This window comes from Archocentrus centrarchus, chromosome 8 (assembly GCF_007364275.1).
Source record: "Archocentrus centrarchus isolate MPI-CPG fArcCen1 chromosome 8, fArcCen1, whole genome shotgun sequence".
In the NCBI taxonomy this organism is placed as follows: Eukaryota; Metazoa; Chordata; class Actinopteri; order Cichliformes; family Cichlidae; genus Archocentrus; species Archocentrus centrarchus.
Window position 1 is genome coordinate 17,853,392 of NC_044353.1, and position 25,921 is coordinate 17,879,312.

The 25,921-nt window shown below is 40.4% G+C and overlaps 2 protein-coding genes across 2 annotated transcripts in view; both read right to left on the reverse strand.

Annotated features, from left to right (window-relative positions):
• Nucleotides 1–25,921, reverse strand: part of pitpnc1a (phosphatidylinositol transfer protein cytoplasmic 1a) — a 75,411-nt gene that overhangs the window by 15,849 nt on the left and 33,641 nt on the right. Inside the window, exon 2 of the mRNA XM_030735972.1 lies at nt 1,408–1,556. Within this exon, the coding sequence (XP_030591832.1) occupies nt 1,408–1,556 (149 nt within the window). The remainder of the gene's footprint in view (nt 1–1,407; nt 1,557–25,921) is intronic.
• On the reverse strand, nt 18,321–21,048 carry LOC115784659 (class II histocompatibility antigen, B-L beta chain-like). The gene is made up of 5 exons (XM_030735973.1): nt 20,997–21,048; nt 20,644–20,907; nt 19,916–20,209; nt 19,667–19,801; nt 18,321–19,560 (listed from the first exon to the last, which is right to left on the reverse strand). The coding sequence occupies exons 1-5, from the start codon at nt 21,046–21,048 to the stop codon at nt 19,511–19,513; spliced, it is 795 nt and encodes a 264-aa protein (XP_030591833.1). The 3' UTR covers nt 18,321–19,510.

The following is a 25,921-nucleotide window of genomic DNA, read 5'->3' on the forward strand; positions in this document are numbered from 1 at the left end:
ACCAGCACCCTGTTTCTTTGCACTAATTTGCAGACACTGGTGTCTGTGAGAACCACCCATACAGAGACAATAAGGTCATTTTTCACTCCAAAGGTTCAGAACAGGGTGATGCTATGGCAGTACATCCTAATTAGTTCATAAAGGCATAAATATCAAGGAGACACTACTGTTTTTTTTACTGTTTGAGCCTACTTCGTGAGTTTAGTTACTCTGATGAATGGGTTCACTGTCATTATGCTCTGCTGGACCAAATTGTCATCCATGTTCCACCTTGGTTCATTTGTCAGTGTCTGAAAATGCTTTACCAAGACATCTAATTCATAGCGGCTCCTGTGAACTGCAGATCACCGTGTTCTTTGTTCACACTGATGAAATTTATAGTTTTGAACCGCATTACTTTAATAGAAGTTGCCTATATTGATGCATTTGTGCTCTTGCCAAGTGCCTGCCCTAGACCTCACTGAGCAATAAGACTGAACATGAGCTAAGTGAATTGGTGCCCTAGAAGTAATCAGTGATTAATGCACAGAAAAATAGCTAAGATTAAAGAACTAACCCTGTCTAGAAAAAGAGAATCTGTGAAATATTTCTGTATGAATGTACACTTTCTTTGGAATGTAAAATGTTATAATTTTATCACTGATAAATGCATTTTACAATATTCATTTGTGTCAAAGCATTACAATGTCATCAAAATCAAAGCATCTAATCTATTCTTTTTGTCCGTATGTCATCCTTTAATTTAACTTGAATAAGGGAATTCAGAGAGGTGCCAGCCTTTCAACTACATACACTGCAATGCTCACACAGCACCAGATTCTATTTGAATTTACATAACAGAAAATCAAACCCTCAGTTTCACACTTATCAAGTTTAACAAAACACAGGAACAAAGAACTGAGCCAGAAAATAATTCTGAAGAGAAAACGGACACTAAATTATGTTTTTACTTTTTCATTCCTGAGATGCAAAAGCAACACTTAGCACCGCTCTCTGGGTTTTGATTATAGCCGATATTTGCCTACATTAGAGTGACTAAAACTTATTTGTAACCATTTATAGTGTGCTATTATTTTCAGCAGAGCAGATCATTAGACATGTTGCCAGCGGCTAATCAGGTGTGAGCAATCAGATAAAATGCTAGACAGATTCTGCTAAGGAGTCATTTTTTAAGCTACATTACAGCCCCTAAAAAATGATTAAAGACATTAAAAGTGTGCATTTTAGCAACACATTACTGTTTTAATTTTTAATAGAAAGCTACAATTTAGAGCTTAAATGTGTGCAACAATAATTTTTCCATGAGACAGATACCACTTTGTTTTCCATTTGAAATAACCTCATTAATGTGGAAATTTGCTTATTGCTTTTCTGGGCCCACTGTATGCCACATAGAAGGACACTCACTTGTTAAGGTAGATTCGTTTCTCTGTGAACTGGCCCGATCCATGCTCCGGGTCTTCATAAGGCTCATTCTGCACCACCTCTACACCTTCTCCACGTTCACTCTGCTCATGGCTGTGTTTGCTGATCATATACAGCTGGCCAATCTGGTACTGAAACACAAAAGAGGAGACAAAAAAAAGAAGCTTTGATTAGATTTGATTGATAATTGTATCAAATATAGGAAGGAAATTAAGATTTTACACATCTGAATGAACATGCTGAGGAGGCTGAGGAGGCTGATGTGAATGGAAACAAAATCTTCTTGGTGGAAGTCCAGGAACTGACTCAACAATATAATTTTATACAAACCATAAAAACAGAAATGCAGGGGGAAAATACCAGGGTTACAGCACCTGCACAGTCCTGACACCTGGGGGCAGTCACCATAGCAAAAGAAAGCTGCTGGATTAAGAGCTGTCTGCAGCTTAGTGATAAAGGCCTCATATCAGGTCAGGACCAAGTAGCACAACAATAGTAACCGTAGCAGCAGACAGTTACACGACCCCTTCCAATGGTCCCTTGGGACACATCAGTCAGTGCACACAATCCTTCACTCATCACTTACTGACCCACTTGGCCCTGCGAGAGTGTCACTTTTGGCCACCTTGACAGGCTGGACGAGAGTGTCACACGGCAACTATTTTCCATACATTTGTAAAACGGCAAGCACAAGAGTCAGAACTTCTAACTGCTCATGGGACTATTTCCGGGCTGGGGAAACTGATACAGCCCTGATGCAGACTTATGCTGTCCTGCTGGAATGCCAAGGGCTCATGCAGGGCTCTATACACACCCCCACACATACACATTGCTCCCACCAAGGATAGCTGTGTTAAGCTAATGGAAAAAATGATCGCCTGGGCTGTTGACTTGTGACTCTACTTCCAGCCACAAAAAGCAAGGAGTGGAGCAGATTGAAATGTGATACTGTAGTGGAAAAAAAAAAATCAGAGCTCATGTATACCAGTAAACTTCTTATATCACAAAGCCAAATTTTTCCATCTGCTGACCATCAGAGGAGAGCAATGAGCTGTGACAGAGAATTCCCAGCTGAAATGTTGATGGCTGTGTGTTTCTGACAGCACAGCTGTTGGAGTCTGGCATAATTTTTCCACTGCAATGACACAGTAACAAACCAGGCATAATAGATGGGGAACCTGCATTTAGTCACACACAAACACAGAAGCCTACTCACATTTTGAGCTTTTATGCAGCTGATTCAGTAATCAGTACATCAAAAGAGCCAAAACCCATCTGGTTACAGACTGACAGATATGAATATTTGCTGTTTTTTTCATCATACATCTTAACAAATTTTATATTATGGGATTTTTAGATTGTTGGCTGGGGAAAAAAAAAAGCAAAAAAAAAAAAACAAACGAACAGGCTAGCTACTTGCACTTTGGATTTCATCAGGTGTTTGAGTTTTGGTGTCATGTTTTCAGTACAAAGGGCATCAAAAGCAGGCAGAGAAACAGAAAATGAAGCTTTTATTATGGCTGATGTCAAAGTCTTAAGAACAAAAAAAGCCACAACAGAAAACCAACTGATATCCAAAAAGTCCAGAACATTAAACAGGGAGTGCACACAAGGGTGGTAGCACAGACAAGGGGAAGACAGGAGTCCTCACTTTTAAGTAAGTCTGTCAAAATTTGTGCATAAAACAACAGGGAATAAAGTGATTTGTTAAAAAGGGCTTACTCTCACTGGATAAAGCTGATGGCTTCGGGTAATGAACCCACAGAGAGTTAAATTCTTCCTTGTCCGGTATCTAATTGTTTCAGCTTTATAGTCTGCAAATGGTGAGCACAGTGGAGCAGTCAGCAGCTGAAATTGCACACTGCACTTACATTTATCAGTAATGTCACTGAATGTGAATGTTGCTTTGTGTCTACTGGATATGCATTTTGTTTAAACCTGAGTTTTTGTCCTGGTTAGCTGATATAATGCGATATAACAATATGCTGTGTTTTTGTTTTGCCTCCAAGTGGCTCCAAAACAATTTAAAGAATTAGACCAACTGAAATATATTTACACAGTACTGTGCAAAAGTCGTAACACACTCCTGATTTCTTTACATTTCATTTCCAAAGGGGCCAGACTTTCTTCTAATTTTTTTAAACTGGTCTTCAGCAACAGTTCTCCAGACCTTCTGAATGTTTTTCAAAGTTTTCCTTGGACATTGACTGCTTTTTCATTTTCAGTGCAGTCCTTGCATCAGAGGACTGTTTTCTTTTTTTTGTTTTTTTTTATTCTTTGGAACTAGTCTTGTGTCTACACATAACAGACAACTTACCAAAGGTGCTTTCTTAATAGCAACCTGTCACAAAACACATGATTTACTCTGTTAATGAATTCTACAAAAAATGCCAAAGATAACACAGGCTGACATGCAAAAAAACATGAGGAAACTGGACAAATGGAGGACAAAAGAAGAAGTGCCAGGACTATCTACAGTAGATGAACAGTATCTGAAAGTCATGTCAAGAAATAGGGAACAAATCAGCAAAGACCTGACAGTTAATCTGGCCCTTCAGTTAAACTGTCTACTGTTCACCGAACCCTCATCAGAAATAGCCTCAACAGAGAAGGTCAGGAGAGAGGTACAACAGTGAATGTCTACAGCTATCTGTAAAATGTGGTGGGGGCTCTGTCATAGTTTGGGGGCTGCATTTTAGCCAGTGGTGTTGAAGATCTTGTCAAAACTGATGGAATTATGAATGCAGATCAGATCAGATTTCAATCCATCATGCAATACCATCTAGAAATGGTCATTTTTCAGTATGACAGAGTTCCCAAACACACTTCCAGTCCAGTGATAAAACACTATCAGCCATGGATTGGCCTCCCCAGAGCCTGGACCTCAACATTATTAAGCCATCTTGACAGAGAGCTGAACAAAAGGCAGCCAACATCCAAAGAAGTGCTTTGCATATCCTTCAAGAAGCCTGGAGAACTATTCTTGAAGACTACTTCAAGAAATGACTAGAACTGCAACGGGATGTAATATATATGAGAACTAATATAAAGGAAATATCTCTAAAAACATGCTATCATGTGCTAGACATATTTCATGACCAAATCAACCAGTAAGGCTCATGTTAACCAATACAATACAATTTACCTGTTAAATTCTTTTGTCCAGCCCATGTTATCAAATAAAAAAATTCCAACACTGACACTGAGGCAGCTAAGGAAAGATAAAGGAAATTGTTGTACAGATCAACATATTCCTGTTGTAGCTGAAACATGAGAGACAGTTGGAGAGCTGATAGAAATCGCCCCGCTGGTTGAAAAACATCAAGGCAGAGTGCCCACTCAAGAGGACCTCTGAGCATTTCTCCCATCACACTGATGGCTACTGTAGCAACAGTGTATTAACATTAAGCACTATCTTTTCTGTCCCTCTTTGACTAATTTGGGTTCGGACATGTTGTGTAAACAGGCTGGCCATTGTGCTCCCTACCAGGCATTGTATCCATCCTCTGTCTGCTGGAAGCCTGAAAGCTGCAGCTGATGAACAAGAGGCTGCTTTTATTGTTGTCTTTGGAAATCTCGCTCTAATGACTAGAAGGGAGAAGTGGCCCTTGCTCAGGTTGGAGTGGCCTTGAATAATGTCTTATTATCTCTCTTTCCCTCTCTAGAGCCTCTGGGCAGGATCAAGGGCTGACAGCAAGGAAAAATATTCGGTCTCCTCAGCTCAGTTAAATTTTCTCTTCCATGTGCCCTTTGATTTATCTGCCTTCTTTTCCTCTTTACACCTCATTCTGTCTCATTCCTCTTTACCTGGTCTCCACCTTCACACTAAAATCCAACCTTTTACTTTCTGAACTCCTATTCATGCTCACCTCCAAACTTTGCTCTTAGCTCTTTACCTGGTAAAAGCCGCATGCAGCTCAGTTACCTTCTGCAGTAAAGTACTGGATAGCTTCAAATTGACCGACAGTAGTGGACTGTAAAATTGCTCACGGAGCTGCTGCTGCTGCTGGTGGCAAGATTTTATTTTTGTGACCCAAGAAAATGAACAAAAATGATTGTAAAAGTGCAGCACAAATCCTGCCTTATTGCACATATCAAAAGAATAGAGTAGAGAAAAGGTAAAAAAATAAAATAAAAAATAAGAGTGGGGCAGTAATCAAGTGAAATTTAAGACATCTAAAGAAATAGTTTGACTTTTTGGGCTTTTTTTTTCCTCTTAAGAAGTTTAAGCTTTAGGAATGTTGATAGGTGGATTTTGCTACCTTTGGACAGATCCAGGCTAGCAGTTTCATCTTATTTCCAGTCTTTGGCTGACTGTCTGTAGTCATGCATTTAAAGGACACAGTGTATTCATTTTAAGATGAAAGCATTAAGCCTGTGATCGCACTCTGTGTCTCTCTCTGCTTTTTTGACTCTCTGCTGTAACGCAACAGCAGGTGTTGGGGAAATGCGGTCATTGTGCTATAGCTGAGGAGTGTGCTACTGTAAGATAAGAACACACACAAACACACTTACACTTACACACATGAGACAATACTGGGCGCAGCGCTAAGATGTAATTAAAATTCAACCACTGACAGAGTAATTACTGCTCTGAGCGCTCAGTATTCTTGGATAAGTGACTGTGCTCCTGTCGAGATAAATAGCTTCTATTTTTTTTTTTTTTGATGTCCGTGTCTGGCTCAATGTACAGTATGTGTGTCTGTGTAGGTGTGTGTGTGTCTGTTTGGTCACATACCAAAGAAATATCTTTTTGTAAACTAACCTAAGCTGATCAATAAAGCCATATGCTTTAAAAGAAAAAAAAAAAAAAAAAAAAAAAAAAAAAAATATATATATATATATATATATATATATATATATATATACAGTATATATATATATATATATATATATAATTACCATCTCTATTTGTGCAGCAATGGTGTAAAATGCTTTGAATCCTCAGCAGCAGATTATGTATTACCAGGTAGTACATCAAGTTACACACACACATGCGTGAGTGCGCACGATATCATGAAACACAAAGGCGAGACCATCATTTGCTATATCCTCGTGAAATCCATCCATATTGTTTTATCTCGTCTGCCCATATGGTGGATGAATTATTAGAAAATCAGAGGGGACATACAGATATAAACACTCTCTCATCGCAGATGCACACAGTGGCCAAAAGAACGTTTTCGAAATGTACATGGAGATATATTTAATGTTGCTGGCAAAGGCTGCTGCTAATTTATCAAACCATGCGCTAAGAAATACATTCCAAACGTTGGACCACAAATGCTTTCAGACTAGGACAGCCACCTTTGCAACTAGGAAAAAAACGGGGGTTGTTGGGTGACTTTGCTTTGCTTTTGGTGACCGACTGCAACTGGTCACCTAGAGGTTGACCTCTGGAACACCATTGTTCAGTGCAAGGCGATTGCACAGGTGACTCAGCTGGCAGCACCCAGTGTCCAAACAATAGCAGTATGACTCAGACTGACTGCAGTCACTGTCAGGCAGATTGGCAAAGGTTTGCAAATAATCACCATCTAATTTATAAATGCAGACAGATTGCCAACATTTTGCAATCAGTCTGAGTCAGTCTGCACCGATGAGCACAACTAATCTGTGATGCAGCTCTTTGAAACACTCAGCTGGTTGACAGTTATCTGGTTATATTCCTGTATATAAGCAAGGAAGCCAAGCGCCTATGTCATTGTGGAGTTAAATTGCTGTCCTGCAGCAACTACAGGTACGTTGCTATATGTGGAGGAATTTCTGTTTCAAATCTATGAGGTTTGGGCTAGACTCTGAATGTAAGTAGTTAATGTGAATTTCTGTTTATGTGGACTGTAACAGATTTACAGTCTTCACCTATTTTTCACAGTTATCACAAACAGATTGAATGTAATTACCAAACTGACCCCAAACTGATAGCAGACTGACAGGAGACTGACTCCATCTTATTGCAGTTTTATCACCATCTCAATGCACCAGAGTTGCAGTGAAGGTGGCAACTAACTGTGAGCATTCACAGACTTTGTCCTTCTCTTTGAAGCAACCATTTCAAAGACAACAAGACTGAAAGTTTTTTGCACACAGTTGCAATAATTTTGGTCATGTCTCCAACCACTGTATTCCCTGGTGTGACAGTAGCATTACAGTACGTGCTGAACTAGCACAACTTTAGTAGAAAATTACTGTGCAAACTGGGAGGAGTTATGCTGTATTTTTCAGCCATGATCTAAACCTATATGACATAAGGACATTAGGTGACATATTACATAATAATCTGCAGGTGAACCAGTCACGTTTTTTAAATTCAGCTGCAAAACACAGTCTCAAAATCCTCCAGCAGATGAGGCACAGAAACGCATAGTGCATTGTGCCTCCGGGCTATGTGAGAGAGCAGCTTCCATTTTCTTCTTCATCTCACAAAAATGAGCTCGCATCAGAGCGAATGTAGAATTGCTAAATATCATACATCAGATCAAAGAACTCCATTAAAAATACTATCAGGAGGACTGCTGCAGAGCTGCCTGCACTCATATTCTGTCATAAATGACATTTGGCTCCAGGGCAGAGCAGTTTCAGGGGTGTGGGAGTTCCATATAAGACCTCTGCCATAAAGAGCGATATAAACAGGATAAATCCATGGAGAATCGGTGGCAGACATTACTAAGCCATCTTGCTCACGTCCAGTCAATGGAGGAATAGAGACAGTGACAGAGAGTAGTGGAGCATGCTGATAAGAGAGGGAGAAAGAGCACCAGATGTGACATAAATCCGTGTTTGAGGAAACACTGCTGCAGACTTACAGACCAAATATATTAGAATATGAATAGAAACAAAACAGTGGGAATTTTTTTAAATGGACAATTTCGCAGCAATAAAACAAAATCACAAAAAGCTGTTTTTATTAAAGTGACTCACACCTTACTATCGTATATGGACTGCACAACAACTGCTAGCTCAGCCCAGCCAGAGAAGGCTAAAGAAAACACTCCTGACTTGAGGCTTTGCCTCAGTTTGAAACTAGACAACAGAGACATAAAGAGAGGACAGAAAACATGAGCGCAACATCAGATCTGAAGGTTCATCTGATTCCTATTAATGGATGGAGTAATGACCTATATATATATATATATATATATATATATATATATATATATATATATATATATATATATATATATATATATATGAACTCTTTATTGATACAGCAGACCCCACCTTACAGGAAAAAAACAATAAGGAGAGACTGCTGACATGTTACAGTTGCACCAATAACAGTTTTTGCTTTTACCTACCTACCATCCATATACAGTATAGGTGGTGTAATTTCTGTCAAAGATAAAATGTCAGGGATGATGATCTCCAGCTGATCATAATTAAGGCAATCAAGGAATTGTGAGTAACACACACACACACACACACACACACACACACACACACACACACACACACACACACACACACACACACACACACACACACACACACACACACAGCAATAAAGCTGTAAGCGCTGCTGTGTGAGAACACACACTCGCAGACATTCTGCTGTGTCAGCAAAAATGTGGGTGTGCTGTTGAGAGTAAGTGCATATCACTGACTGTATTTTCTCCGCTGGTGCTGATTCAGCAAAATGTGAAGGTGAGCTTAAGCTCCCTGCAAAGGTTTGATAAATTCACTCTCCACAGAGGTGACACAGGCAGTGTAGGTGGATGAAAAGGGTGGCAGCTGGCTCGGGGAGGCAAACTGTTACAGTAGCTCGACACTAATGAATTCTGTGCCACACAAGGGGACAGCTGTCTTTCCTAGTGTGACAGCCTCACAGGCAGTCCAGCTGCAGAGAGAAAAGAAGAATGACAGAGTCAAGATAACCTAGTGTCAAGGCCTTTTCCGCAGGCAATACAAGATTTGATTTCACCAAAAAGCATTTTGTGTTTTTTACGCATCTTTAGGTCAAACTAAAATTAAAGTCATTTTTCTAGACTTTATGGAAGCAAAAACTAAAAAAAAGTTTTCATTATTCAACATCTTTATTGTTACACTTCACACAAAATATTACCAAAGCAACTCATTTAACAACATGCACATATGTAAATATATATATATATGCCCTTTAAATATATTAATGAAACAAAACACATGTAGGCTGTGGGAATTTTGCATTGCTCTACCAAAATACAAAGTGAACAGAAATAAATCAGAAGTTAATATGAAGCTCATATTACATCCATCCATCCATCCATCCATTCTCTTCCGCTTATTCAGGGCTGGGTCGTGGGGGTAGGAGTCTAAGCAGAGAAGCCCAGGCTTCCCTCTCCCCAGCATCGTCCTCCAGCTCATCCGGAGGGACCTCAAGGCGTTCCTAGGCCAGCTGAGAAATATAATCTCCCCAGTGTGTCCTGGGTCTACCACGGGACATGCCTGGAACACCTCGCCCAAGATGCAGCCGGGAGGCATCTTAATCAGATGCCCGAGCCACCTCAACTGGCTCCTTTCGATGTGGAGGAGTAGCAGCTCTACTCGGAGCCCCTCCTGGATGGCCGCACTCCTCACCTTATCTCTAAGGGAGAGGCCAGCCACCCTTCGAAGGAAACTCATTTTTGCCGTTTGTATTTGCAATCTTATTCTTTTGGTCACTACCCAAAGCTCGTGACCATAGGTGAGGGTAGGAACGTAGATTGACCGGTAAATCGACAGCTTCGCTTTTACACTAAGCTCCCTCTTCACCACGACAGACCAGTGCAGTGTCCGCATCACTGCAGAAGCAGCCCCGATCCGTCTATCGATCTCCCACTCCCTTCTCTGATCACTCGTGAACAAGACCTCAAGATACTTGAACTCCTTCACTTGGAGCAGGAACTCGTCCCTGAGCCAGAGAGGGCACTCGACCCATTTCCGGCTAAGGACCATGGCCTCAGACTTAGAGGTGTTGATTCTCATGCCAGCCGCTTCACACTCGGCTGCGAACCGTTCCACTGCAAGCTGGAGGCCACCCCCTGATGAAGCCAGCAGGACCGCATCATCCGCAAAAAGCAGAGACGGGACTCTAAGGCCAACAAGGAAGAAGCCTTCCGCCATCTGGCTACGCTTAGAAATTCTGTCCATAAAAAATGAACAGAATCAGTGACAATGGGCAGCCCTGACGGAGTCCAACACCCACAGGACACGAGTCCGACTACACGGACCAAGCTCTCACTGCAGTTGTACAGAGACTGAATGGCCCACAACAACAAGCCAGACACCCCATGCCCCTGCAGCACCTCCCACAGGATACCCCGAGAGACATGGTCGATTGCCTTCTCCAAGTCCACAAAGCACATGTAGACTGGTTTGGCTATCTCCCATGGACACTCGAATATCCTTGTGAGGATAAAGAGCTGGTCCAGCGTTTCGCAACCAGGACGAATACTCCATTGTTCTTCTTGGATCCGAGGTTCGACTAACGGGCAGACCCTCCTTTCCAGCACCCTGGGGTAGACTTTACCAGGGAGGCTGAGGAGTGTGATCCCCCTGAAGTTGGATCACACCCTCCTGTCTCCCTTCTTAAAGATGGAGACCACCACCCTGGTCTGCCAATCCAGTGGCACTGCCCCAGATCTCCACGCGATGTTTCAGAGGCGTGTCAACCAAGACAGCCCTACAACATCCAGAGCCTTCAGGAACTCAGGGAGAATCTCGTCCACCCCAGGGGCGCTGCCATCAAGGAGTTGTTTAACCACCTCAGTGACCTCACCCCCGGGCAAGTCATCTTGGGCAAGGCATTCCCTCTCGTCCCCAGACTTCCACTACAGAAGGCGTGTCAGTGGGATTCAGGAGGTCCTCAAAGTATTCCTTCCACCGTCCAACTATAGCCTCAGTTGAAGTCAGCAGCACCCCACCCGCACTATAAACCATGTGAGTGGAGCACCGCTTTTCCCTCCTGAGTTGCCTGATGGTTTGCCAGAATCGCTTCAATGCCGTCCGAAAGTCTTTTTCCATAGCCTCACCAAACTCTTCTCACACCTGAGTTTTTGCTTTGGCCACTGCCCAAGCTGCATTACGCTTGGCCTGTTGAAACCTGTCAGCTGCCTCTGGAGTCCCACAGGCTAACCAAGCCCGATAGGACTCCTTCTTCAGCTTGATGGCTCCCTTCACCTCCGGTGACCACCATCTGGTTCGGGGGTTAGGCACCAACCACCTTACAGCCACAGCTCTGAACAGCAGCCTCAACAATGGGGGTGCGGAATATGGTCTATTCAGACTCACTGTCCTCAGCTTCTCTCAGGCCTCTTTCCCACCAACAGGGTTCTGGAGCCTGTGCCATAATTTGAACCGTTAGGCGGGTTTTCTACCCCCGAAACACTCGGTGCTCGGCCGAAAAAATGGGTTCAATTCCGACCCCTCAAACTAGCTGGTCTGGAACCAGGAATGCGTGCTGAAAGCGGCAGAGAGGGGTGACTCTGCCGTCTCAACATCAAGTTTTCTACCATATTACATGTGTATTACATGAGAAAAGCGAAGCGATTTTCATGGCTGTGAATTAGGTTGGGCTCTAAGGCTGAACTTGCTGCTTTGTATCAGTTCATATCACAGATAAAAGGACACAAAGTGCGTACTTGTTGTCTTGCTCTAATCGCTGTCTGTGTTTACCTCTGTGCTGCACACAGATGCTGCAGTAGTTTGGTTTGGACCGTAAAACATATTTGCAGCACAAGAAAGGAGAGCGTGTTCTCCCACGTTTGTGCGCTTCGGCTTCCGTGTCCAGATGGGGACCCGCCCACACTCATACGTAAAGGAGCAGTTCACAGAAACGCGGTGGGAACACGGGTCGGTTCTTAAGTGTTTCGCCGGTTCACTGGGATCGGCACGGGAACTTGCTCCGGCTCCGGAACCTCGGCGGTGGGAAAGTAGCATCAGAATGCTGTCGAAGTTAGGTGAGAGTTGAAGATCTCGTGGACTGGGGTTTCTGCCAGGCATTCCCAGCGCACCCTCACAATACGTTTAGGTGCGCCAGGTCTGTCCAGTTTCTTCCCCCGCCACCTGATCCAACTCACCACCAGGTGGTGATCAGTTGACAGCTCTCTTCACCTGGGTGTCCAGAACATACGGCCACAGATCTGGTGATACGATTACAAAATCGATCATCGACCTGCGACCTAGGGTGTCCTGGTGCCATGTGCACTTATGGACATCCTTATGTTTGAACATGGCATTCGTTATGGACAAACTGTGGTTTGCACGGAAGTCCAATAACAAGACCATTTGGGTTCAGATCGGGGAAGCCATTCCTCCCAATCTCACCCCTCACTGTCATTACCCACGTGAGCATTGAAGTCTCCCAGCAAGATGATGGATTCACCAGAAGGAGCACCTTTGAGCACCCCACCCAGCAACTCCAAAAAGGGTCGGTACTCTGAACTGTCATACGGCACATAAGCGCAAACAACAGTTTGGCTGGGCTCCGGAACAAGTTTCCACTCCAGGAGACTTGTTCCACAGCCCAGGCCATGAGTTGAGGTGAGCCCAACGCATGGCCCAGGCTCACCTCGCCTGGGAACAAATCTCCTGGAGAGGAGACTTGTTCCAGAGCCCAGGCCATGTATTGAGGTGAGCCCAACTATATCTAGCTGATATCTCTCAACCTCACGCACTAGCTCAGGCTCCTTCCCCACCAGAGAGATGTCATTCCATGTCCCAATAGCGAGTCTCAATAGCCGGAAATCGGTCCGCCAGGGCATCCACCTTTGGCCACCACTGCACTCGACCCCTATGAAGCCTCCTGTGGGTGGTGGGCCTACAGGAGGGCGGGCCCATGTGACCACTTCGGGCTGTGCCCAGCCGGGCACCACAGGATAATGCCTGGCCACCAGATGCTCTCCCTCGAGCTCCCTCCCCAGGCCTGGCTGCAGGGTGAGGTCCTGGTAACCCTCCTCCCGGGCAGGGTAAACTGTTCCCTCGTTGCTGAAGACATAGGGGTCTTCTGAACTACTCTTTGTCTAAACCCTCATCCAGGACCAATTTGCCATGGGAGACCCTACCAGGGGGAAAAGGGGACCACAAAGCTCACTGGGACACACAAACCCCTCCACCACGATAAGGTGGCGATTCACGGAGGGGTGAAGCTCATATTAATCCCAATAAACCTTTCACATTCCAGATTTTCCTCAGGGGTCATTATCCATCTAAAATATAATGAACTCTTTTTTGATAAGCAAGCAATAATAGAAAGTTTAAATCTTAAAAAATGTGAGCACTTTTATATAACCAGCTTTTATTTTTCCTCAGTTCTTGGAGAGTTCTCAGTTGTACTGAGTTCTCAGTAGATGGCAGGTTCATAAATTTTAATCTGTGGTTCATAAAACAGACACCACTGGGTGAATTTAGCAGTGGCAACAGCATACCTGAAAAATGTCTCCTTTTTTAAGTTTCTCGCCAAGAACAAAATTGTGTTGCATAAACTATATGAAAGATGTGTGGTGAGGTGAAACTTATTAATACTGATTGCTGCAGGTGGGAGAGAGCACTCTCCTGTTGTGCTTCCCCTCTCTACCCCCCTATTTTGCTCTCTTTCTCTTTAACTTCTCCTCATCCTCCATCTCTGCAGTGTCTGAGGTCACTCAACCAAAGATTACATAACATCAAGATCACTCACTACGGATCACTCCACTGTGCATCATCTTTACCCCCCGCCTGGCAGCACATTGAGTGACTGATGAGAATAATGTGTTGATATTCATGCATGAAACAGGAGAAAGGACTGTGACAGTGCCCAAAAAAGTAGAAATGCAGAGAAAAAAAAAAAGAGAAAAAAAAAAAGATCGAAGTGAAGCTGAAGAAAGATGTTCAGGAAGCTGACAGATTGGTGAGACATTGCATAACAGGCCTTGATTGAGGACAGCTGTCTCTTGCCCTCCCTTTTACTCCTGTTGCATTTATTTCCTCCTCATGCATGATGCCTTCTCCTTCAGCATTTCCTCTGCTGACATTCACTAATGTTGCATTGCCATTTCCCTTTTTAATGCTATTTTTCCTTCCCTCTATCTAATATATTGTCTGCATAAGCATAGATCATCATGATCATTCTGTTAAAATATATAATAAGTCACATATGAATCAACACTGCACCTCATTGAGCTTTAACACAACTCCTCACTTCCAAAATTGGCAACACTTCAACTGTACTGCAGTCACTGTGCTGGCAGTGACTGTACTGCAGCCTGTATTGTACTGCAGTCACTGCCACTGTAGTGCAGTCGATGCCTGGATAAATCAACAATGAAATATTATTGATGTTTATGCGTACATTTCTAAGTGGTTTAAGTCATCTCTGGAATTCCCGGAAATTTGAAGCCGTTATAGCATAAAATAGTGCTGAGTTTTATGCAGCCTGTGGTTTTCAGATGGTGAATCTGACTTTTAGGTCCCACAATCCAAAATTCAGTTTTTCCAATTGTGCTTCATAGGGAAGTCCAAATGAGCATGCTAAACCTGACAAATATCAGCATGTTAGCCTTTGTGAGCATATTTGGATCAAGTACACCTGGGAAATGCCAAGGCATTTAATTACTGTTTATTTAAACGTCATACTGGGAATGCTAATGTAACAGATTGCTACTGATACATTCAGTTAGCCCGATATCAGAGAGCTCTGCAAACTAATAACACTAAATTTCTACTTTCAGTCTGACAGTGCGTCTAATCTAACAGATTTCCATGTGTGATGAGGAAACCGGATCGTACTTAAGCAGTCCCTGAAGATCAATTTATCCACCTGAAATATCCAATTTTTGAGGAGGTTTCTCTACTTCTCATTTATCAGTTATTATGATGTCATCATGCTGCTTAGCAGCTCCTACCAATGGGCTAGAATGACCCTTTTGTAGTGTTTACCTAAAACACCTTATAAAAGCATTGACTAATTTTAATTTCACAACAATAATAATTAATTTATGTCCATAAAACCTTTATTATGCGTGATATATTGTGATATCCCAAAAGGAGACACAAATCCCTTTATGGTTGTGAATAAAGGGAGCAGCTGAAAGTACAAATGCTGCTGCTGGACTAAATCCATTTCATCATCCAAGTTCTACAGGTAAACACAGATTTAGAAACTGTTTCAGTGACTGAACATGTTCTAAGTCTAGTCTTATAAAAGCAAATTAAAAAGGAATAAATTAAGACAGATTTTATTGAGCAAAACAAAGAAATGTTCAGACTGAGGCATGACATGCATTAACTGCAACACTGATTTTTGATTGATTTCATTTTGTAGCTACACTGATGCGCCACAGACTACAACTCAAGACCACTTTGCCAGCAATACACAATATTCACAGTCAATCAAAATCCATCTCACTGTTCACATCCAACTAAGCCTTGAGCAAGAACCAGGTGAATTTCTTAGAGAAGTAAATTATTTATTTGACAAACACCTAATTGTTACATAAGTATTTTGTCCCCTCTGGGCAATTTTTCTACTCTTTAGAAAAAGGTGAGACGGGAAATGGTTCCAATGAGCTATAGATTGTAAAAGATTGTAAAAAAACAAACAAACAAAAAAAAAACAAACAAAATGCATCTTTTGTTTATTTTATTTATTTTTTTTACTTTTTTTTTTAAAAGCTGTCACACAGAGTAAAATAAGGACCAACACTCTTAAGGCTAGTAGTTTGAGTCTTTTAAAACTCTTCCTGGACAAAGATACTTGATATCTGGCAACCACCTAAACTTTCTGGTTAAACAACAAAACCTGTGCTAAATTGATTCCTCGTTGTTTAGTCACATAGCTGTGCAAAAAAAAAAAAAAAAATCCTCCTGATTAAATAAACCAGCCTTTGCTAGCATGTCACACTGGGCACATTGTACACAACTTTACTTTAATAACATTTAATTAACTAGTAATAATTATTAATTAATTAATTAAGGAAAACTTTTTTTTATGTACCTTAACAGAGTTTGTAAATTGCTGTGTGATTGCTACTTAATACAGTGAGGATTTACATTTATCTTGAATGAGCAGTGTAGCAGAAACACACACACACACAGTAATAACGAAAAGGACTCCACAGTGAGTCTGCAGTATCGAGCCTGTTTTTTGTGTCACATTTCACTTTCTAAAATGTCTATGATGAGTCACTGGACAGAAATATTAACATGCCTGGAGCCAAGCTACTAGCATGGCTATATTTCACTGTGGTATTTAACACAAAGACTGTTAAAGAAAAATACATTACACAGAGATTTTAGCAAATGCTTTATTTTAGAATGATATGATTTATACAGCTGAAAGGGAAACATGACTACAGTAGTTATTGTGTTTTTGCTTAGAGAGACATCCTGACATCAAATCTGAGATCTCAATCCAGGAACCCACTCAGCATTTGTTACTCAAAGCAATCTCAAATGAGGGTCTCCTTCATCATCTGTTTCTCATTGCTTTAAGCTGGTTTATTCTTTATCAGTGAGAATGATAAAAAAAAAATATATTGAAAACTGTGATAAAAAAAGACCTTAAATTCAAGTGAACTTATTTATTTTGCTTGTTTTCTCTACCAGGAAAGACACCAGAAATCTGCACTATGACACAAGTTCATCATACACAGGATATCTTTGTGTTATCTGACTTCACTTACCCTATCATTGACAATCACACTAAGCAGTTACATGAAGGTGTTTATTAACTAGACTAACTAAAAACTGTTCTCCTGTTTCTGGTATGAGCACATTCACTTAAAGGGGACAATGTTGGCATGTAAAAACAGCAAATACAGTCAATAGCAAAAATTGTAATAGTAAAAATATATAAAGATTAAATGCAACTTCTGCAGCCAGAACCATGAAGAAAACCTGGCACAACATATATATGGTTAAGCTGAAATTCTATGTAATACATAAAGTTAGATTATTTTCCCCCCCCAAAAAAAGTACTAAATAATGTCCACTGTCCACTCCAAACTGACTTATGATTAGACTCTGAATGTGAGAATTTATCCTTAATCAATGTCATTAGTTAGAAAAAACAAAGATGAGAGATGGGAAATGAGCTATAGACTGTAAAAAATTGCAATTGGAAAAACTGTAAAAACAACACAAAAAACTTCTTTTTAAATTTCAGTTTCAAAAAGCAGTGCATACTAGCATTTTTTTTAATGTTTTTTTTAAACAAACTGTCTCAGACATAGTAAAATAAGGATCAACACTCTTAAGGTTAGTAGTCTGAGTCTTTTAAAAACCTTCCTGGACAAAGATACTGGATATCTGGCAACCATCTAAACTTTCTGGTTAAGCAACAATACCTGTGCTAAACTGATTACTCATTGTTTTGTTTGTGCAAAATATGTAAAGGAAGTTGTTTGGTCACGTAACTATGCAAAAAAAATAAAAAAAAAATTCCTCATGATTAAATAAACCAACCTTGGTTAGCATGTCACACTGGGCATTAGTTATTTATATTTATTTAAAACTTCAGTACCCACACCTATGTGCCATCCAATTTGCTCTGAATTCAGTTTAGGCCAAACACTTACACCAACAGCTAATATAGAATTGCCACTTAGCCTAACAAGGATGTCTTTGGGAGAAAGTCAAAGTACTCGGAGGAAATCCACACAAGCAAAGAGAGAACCTCACACGGAAATGACCCGGTTGACCAGGAGGAACCTTCCTGGTATGAGAGAACAGTGGTAAGCACCCACAACTCACATAAAATTTGTTAAATATTATTTTTCACTTGCATTTTTTGATTTTTAAAGATATTTTTTATATTGAAGCATTTACCCTATTTTTATAACTAGCACATTACAGTGCATGTGTGGAAAACTATACTACTTAGAGTAGCAAGAACTGCCAAAACCAATTTCCACACCTTGATAGGAGATTAAATGCCTATCATCAAAAATAAACAAGATGCAGTCACGAAAGACTTTACAAGAATGTAAATACCATCAAAATGAAAGCAGAGTTCAGTGGTGGTTGTGTTCTAAGAACTAGTATTTAGGCAGCCACTGGCTGCCTTCACTGGGTACTTGCCACCATGATGATGCAATAAAGGCAAAAATCAACACTACAGCTTTTACACATAGTGCATGTAGTTCTGTTCAAGATTTCCACAAGTAAATATCTGTTTTCTTTATAAGTAGTGTATGTGATCACTGGGACCAGGAGAAGATACAAACCCAGTCTCAGGGGGTCATGACCTAGTGTGCTACTAGTACCGTTCTCAGGCCTGGATACATGGGAAGGTTGCCTCATGTAGTGTGGTGTAAAATCCTCTGCTGTGGAACTCCCTTGGGAAATTGGGGAACATCCAAAAGTACCACGTGTCTAAGGCCTGGCTATTTTAACTGTTTTAAACCCTTTCTGCACTAGTTGTATACCTGCCAAACCGACTTTTTTCTTCTTTTTTTTTAAAATTCTGGAGTTGATCAGTGATGGCTGTTCAATTTAGGAGGTTGCTACTAGATGCTGACCCTCTTCAAACAGATTCCCATCCATCCCCCACAATGATTGTTTTCAAGAAATCCTCAAATGTCTAGGCTGGCCTTCATCTACAGTGACGCAGTGTTTCTCACTGTGCCCTACCGGTGGGGTGCAAACGATCTCGGAAAAAAGCAATGCAGAACAAAAGTTGAATGGGATTAATTTTCCCAGCGGAACAGGGAAAATCTGTTAGCATACGGCAGCAGGGAGGATAGCGACTAGCAAAATTCTCCACAGTCACCATCTATTGTTTACATAGAACCGCTGTGTTGCTTCAACACCCCCCTAGCTTCGACTCTCATGGGGCATCAACACATTTCATCCCCAAAAGTGGGGCATGATGGAAAAAGTTTGAGAACCACTGGTGCAACGGAAGCTGCAGCTGACCTGGCCAGCAGGATGTGTTTTAAGTTAATGACCAATTTGTAATTTTTAAATCACATAATCATCCATCCATCCATAATTTTGCCATGATCAAGAAGCCTACGCTAGAAATCTGCACAAGCTGTAAAGCCCCCACCACCATCCAAACAATAACCTAAAAGTGACCACAACAAAACCTGAGACACAGAATTGCAATATTTTGATAATCTTGAATGGTAAGACATGTTTGTTCAGACTGTTAAGTTGCTTCCTCAGCGGGGATGTGTTGCACAGGAACCAGCACTCGCCCTGTTATGGTGAGAACACGGTAAGAACATATATTTATCACACAGACAAATGTTTATCATTAACAAGTACACTTAATAATTCATTATAGTTCCTTTATTGTCCTTACTGTTGCAGAGAGTAATGTATCCAGCAGATTTTTTCTTGTAGTAGATTAATCCAGAGATCACAGCAACAAAACCAAGCAAGAGTCCAGACAGTCCAACAACGATCTTATTTCGTTCTGCCACAGGAAGGGAGGGGTCTGAAACAGTGAGAAAACTATGCTTACATTTATACATCTTGAGTTTTTTTTTTTATTTATTTTTTTTAATCTTATGTATTTATTTTCAACTTTGCATCTCAGCAGAATACTTACCCCAGACCACATACTCTGGCTTACTGAGGGTGATGTGTTCAACCACACAAGCAATTTTTTCTCCAGGAGTTGGTGTGTACTCCAGGTAAGAATTACTCTGGTAGTACCAATCCCCATCAGGCATCACTTCAGAGTAACTGACACCTGCGGTCACTTGCTGTTGGTTACGCAACCACGTCATTTGGATTTGTTTTGGATAAAAGTCGAAAGCGCTGCACACAAGCATGGCTGGATGACCACCACCAGACTGCTTCACAGATTTCAGTTTGATGGTCGGAGTAAATGCTATGTTATCTGAAAAAAGGAGTTTTGTACCTTTCGTTAACAAACAAACAAACAAACAAACACTCAGTAGAAGACCTTTGTATTTGTTTGGGTTCCTTTTCTGTAGTTATTAAGCATATTGTGAATTTTATTATATTTTGAATGATTTTAGATTTACAAACAGTGATAGTCAGGCAGTATTGGCTTGTATTAATTATAGAAGCTTTTCATGGCTTGACAACTCAAGTTAAGATTGTTGATGGCTCCAGTCCATTAAATATCCCCTTCATTCAGAGCCTTACACCTAAATGAAAGGAGTCAGCATCAGTGTTAACTCAATCTAAGGCTTTCCTGCTCTGACAAGTTGAAATGTTTGCTGTGAAATTGGTCTATTGGGATATCCAGAGCACAACATAGTACATTCTGTAAATTTATTTAAAGAAATAATAGAAAACAAATCCTACCTAACTCCTTGATGGCCTCCAAGTTGTCAAAACACAGTTTTTTTTTTTGAATTTCTCTTAGAGCTTTGTCCACAGGATTATTGTAACTTTTCGCAACATCACTTGAATAGACTGAGAATCCTGTCCAGTTGCCTCTTGTGCTGTTGAACTCCATCATAACGTTCTTGTTGAAAATACCCGTAATGATAAACTCCATATCTTCAAAGTCATGACCCTTAAAAGTACAACAAGCTTTGCTCTGGTAATAATCTTCATCTGAGAAAACTGTAAATCAGGTATAGAAATGGATCATTGTCATATTAATTACTAAAATAATACCTCGACACATCAAAGAGAAGCTAGATGCAACTTACCCAGACTGAAAGAAGAAAAAAACAAGTAAAAATACAAATTATAAATGGACATGTTTCCTCACAAATAGGAAAAATACACAAACAAAATTTATCCAGTATGCGGAGTTTGCTGTGTTTACAGACACAAGGAAATAAACGCAAGTACACCGAATGAAGACATGAACCCTCCCTTTCCTAGAATGAGGAAATGACAGAGAACAGTAATATGCTTAAGATGAAACACCATCCCTTTGTTTTTTTCTCCATTGATTTATTCAACTTAAAACTAGACTACTAGCAGAAAATTTTTCAAAATATCTTTAGCTCATTGTTTAAATTTATATAAAGGCTGCAGAAACATAAAACTTGTGGCAAACTTGGATTCATTTGAAAACTTTATTTGTAATGCAAATTATTCATAGTAATCATTACAGTATATCATCATCATTTTTCATATATTTTCTCTGACCATCAATGCTTACTTGTTCCTTTTAGAAATGAAACCTATAAAAACTGTGATTAAAAAAAAGACCTTAAATTCAAGTGAACTTATTTATTTTGCTTGTTTTCTCTACCAGGAAAGACACCAGAAATCTGCACTATGACACAAGTTCATCATACACAGGATATCTTTGTGTTATCTGACTTCACTTACCCTATCATTGGCAATCACACTAAGCAGTTACATGAGTGTGTTTATTAACTAGACTAACTAAAAACTGTTCTCCTGTTTCTGGTATGAGCACATTCACTTAAAGGGGACAATGTTGGCATGTAAAAACAGCAAATACAGTCAATAGCAAAAATTGTAATAGTAAAAATATATAAAGATTAAATGCAACTTCTGCAGCCAGAACCATGAAGAAAACCTGGCACAACATATATATGGTTAAGCTGAAATTCTATGTAATACATAAAGTTAGATTATTTTCCAAAAAAAAAAAAAGTACTAAATAATGTCCACTGTCCACTCCAAACTGACTTATGATTAGACTCTGAATGTGAGAATTTATCCTTAATCAATGTCATTAGTTAGAAAAAACAAAGATGAGAGATGGGAAATGAGCTATAGACTGTAAAAAATTGCAATTGGAAAAACTGTAAAAACAACACAAAAAACTTCTTTTTAAATTTCAGTTTCAAAAAGCAGTGCATACTAGCATTTTTTTTTTTAATGTTTTTTTTTTTTAAACAAACTGTCTCAGACATAGTAAAATAAGGATCAACACTCTTAAGGTTAGTAGTCTGAGTCTTTTAAAAACCTTCCTGGACAAAGATACTGGATATCTGGCAACCATCTAAACTTTCTGGTTAAGCAACAATACCTGTGCTAAACTGATTACTCATTGTTTTGTTTGTGCAAAATATGTAAAGGAAGTTGTTTGGTCACGTAACTATGCAAAAAAAATAAAAAAAAAATTCCTCATGATTAAATAAACCAACCTTGGTTAGCATGTCACACTCGGCATTAGTTATTTATATTTATTTAAAACTTCAGTACCCTCACCTATGTGCCATCCAGTTTGCTCTGAATTCAGTTTAGGCCAAACACTTACACCAACAGCTAATATAGAATTGCCACTTAGCCTAACAAGGATGTCTTTGGGAGAAAGTCAAAGTACTCGGAGGAAATCCACACAAGCAAAGAGAGAACCTCACACGGAAATGACCCGGTTGACCAGGAGGAACCTTCCTGGTATGAGAGAACAGTGGTAAGCACCCACAACTCACATAAAATTTGTTAAATATTATTTTTCACTTGCATTTTTTGATTTTTAAAGATATTTTTTATATTGAAGCATTTACCCTATTTTTATAACTAGCACATTACAGTGCATGTGTGGAAAACTATACTACTTAGAGTTGCAAGAACTGCCAAAACCAATTTCCACACCTTGATAGGAGATTAAATGCCTATCATCAAAAATAAACAAGATGCAGTCCCGAAAGACTTTACAAGAATGTAAATACCATCAAAATGAAAGCAGAGTTCAGTGGTGGTTGTGTTCTAAGAACTAGTATTTAGGCAGCCACTGGCTGCCTTCACTGGGTACTTGCCACCATGATGATGCAATAAAGGCAAAAATCAACACTACAGCTTTTACACATAGTGCATGTAGTTCTGTTCAAGATTTCCACAAGTAAATATCTGTTTTCTTTATAAGTAGTGTATGTGATCACTGGGACCAGGAGAAGATACAAACCCAGTCTCAGGGGGTCATGACCTAGTGTGCTACTAGTACCGTTCTCAGGCCTGGATACATGGGAAGGTTGCCTCATGTAGTGTGGTGTAAAATCCTCTGCTGTGGAACTCCCTTGGGAAATTGGGGAACATCCAAAAGTACCACGTGTCTAAGGCCTGGCTATTTTAACTGTTTTAAACCCTTTCTGCACTAGTTGTATACCTGCCAAACCGACTTTTTTCTTCTTTTTTTTAAAATTCTGGAGTTGATCAGTGATGGCTGTTCAATTTAGGAGGTTGCTACTAGATGCTGACCCTCTTCAAACATGATTAGAAGTGAAACCTATAAAAGCGCTATAATTCTTCCATGAAACTGAAACACCTAAATGAAAAGCATAACAAGGCTGAGTGAGGCTTCTGGGAACCACAAGAGTTATTCAGCTACTTTGACAAGAGGTGAGAGAAAATTTTACAGTATTCCTACAGGGAAAACTTTTACACATGCATTTTTGCTGTCTGCCTGTTGCCTAATAAATTGATTAGTGTGTGATCTAATGTGTTCTTTGGCTAGAAGATTAACTTCAGCCACTGAAGGCCTCAAAGTAGTTAAACCTGAAAAGTTTGAGTCTGACATTCACACGATCAGCCCTGATCAGCTGCTATCAATTGAACTGCCAGCTGGCAAGTGACATACTTTTGGAGCAGGCTAGATTACAATGCAATCCTGCTTGACATGCCAAACACCACTGTTTTAAGCCCTGTTGCTGCCATGTTGCTACCTGCTGCTGGGAAAGGGTGAGAACATAATTGTGTTGCTGTGTTAAATAAATGTTGCTCTGTTCAACTTGCCCTGATCTCTCAGCCCTTTTGAAAACCTGTTTGAGAGGCTCCCAGAGATGGGGTGGAGTCTGCAGATAGACCATCTCCTCTCACTGAAAATTACATTTTGAGATATTACAAAACTTTGTTTTTTGTGCTATCCCAAATCCAGAGACATCGGAAGGATGCCCTCCTCACAATTAACCATCACCTTTGTGTGACACCCAACAAGAGTAAAGTAAAGCCCTTTGCTCTGCCAGGTTTGGGAGGAAAGTCTCACCTCAGCTTTTTGGCTTCAGTGGTGAAGAAAGAGTGCTGACTGAGCTCTACTTGCACTCCAAGCTCCAGCCATTGGCCAGTTCATGCACTGTAAACCCAGATTTTGATTACACTTAAAAATATTGAGTTCATATTACTTAAAATTTCCTGGAATGTGAACATTACTTGTTAATGCTGAGTAGACTGTACTTTTTGATGGTTTATCTTATTGTAATCATATGTTTGAGTTCAAACAACTTAATATCATCAAGTTTTGCACCTGCTAAAAATCTAGTTTATACCAGTTTTAGCAGACTCGGATAATGCGCAGCTGCATGGTGGCATGATGGTTAGCAGTGTTCCCTCACAGGTAGAATGCCATCTGGAAGGTCTGGGTTCAGTTTGGCCCAGGCCTCTCACTGTTTGGAATAGAAGACATTTGGTGTTTTTGTTCACAACGCTCTCTCATATAGTTTTTTTTATTGTTCCATGGACAAATGTTATTTGTACGTAAATGTTAATGTACCAGCATTCAGCAGGGCTGAGTTTTACCATGTTTATTTATCAAATTTAAACAGACACAGTTCAACACTGTAAAAAATATTTGTGTTATTGGGCAGCATGGTGGCGTGGTGCTGCCTCACAGCTAGAACAGCTATCTGATAGTCTGGGTTCAATTCCACCTTAGCCTGGGATTCTTGCTTTGCGGAGTTTGTATGTTCTCCCTGTGTCTGTATGGGTTTCCTCCCACAATCTGAAGACGTGCAGTAACTGGGGTTAGGTTAATTGGTTTCTCTAAATTGCCCACAGGTGTGAATGGTTGTCTGTGTCAGCCCTGCAACAGGTTGGTGACCTGTACAGGGTGTACCCTGCATCTTACTGCCTTGTCAGCTGGGATAGACTCCAGCCCCCACCACCCCCACACAACCATGAAAAGAATAGAGGCATTGATTGATCAAAAGACATTTTATTTTTTCATGAACTATAAAAGATAAGTTTGGTCACTTAGAACATACAATTTAGTTCAATTGGAAATGGAGTAGCGCTTACTTGACAGGCTGAGTTAAATGAATTGTTTCATTACTTAAAAAGTTTAAGGCAACGAGTTACCTTGGTTTTTTTAAGTAGATTCAACTTATCTGGGTTTACAGTGTGGGCAACAGAGCAGTAAAGTGTAATCGACTGACTTACCTGTGTGTACCATGGAAGAACTAAATGCCATGATTAGTGCTCTGATGTGGTTCTCTGTCCATGCCTTAGTTTGATGAATGCAAACCCACCAGGCATGAAAGACAGCTTATAGAATGGGGATCTCGATTTAATATACCCAACCAAACTACTATGAACTGAATATATGGTCTTGTTGTCATTTTGAAATTTTCTCTCCCCCTGCATCAGGTTGCAGCCATGAATGCCCCAAAAACCTGGGACCTCATACATTTGAACTCTTTTTCTCTGCTGTGTAGTACCATGTCTTAGACTGGCAGTAAGGTTCATTACTAGCTACCTGTATAGTTTATATCCAGTGCCGTGAAAAGTATTTGCACCCTTGCTGATTTGTTAAGTTTGTTGAATATTTGTCACACTTTAATGTTTCTTATCATCAAACAAATGTAAAAAATACTCCAAAAAAATCAACTCTATAAAATTACTCCAAGAGTGCATCAACGACTCAACCAGGAAGTCA

Bases quoted from the DNA above. Each gene is read 5' to 3' on its own strand.
- LOC115784659 (XM_030735973.1), bottom strand. From the start codon at position 21,048: ATGTCCATTTATAATTTGTATTTTTACTTGTTTTTTTCTTCTTTCAGT. The intron at 20,210-20,643 runs GTAGGATTTGTT...TCCTTTTTTCAG, and splicing joins GGAGGCCATCAAGGAGTTAG to ATAACATAGCATTTACTCCG. The intron at 19,802-19,915 runs GTAAGTATTCTG...TCACTGTTTCAG, and splicing joins GCCAGAGTATGTGGTCTGGG to ACCCCTCCCTTCCTGTGGCA.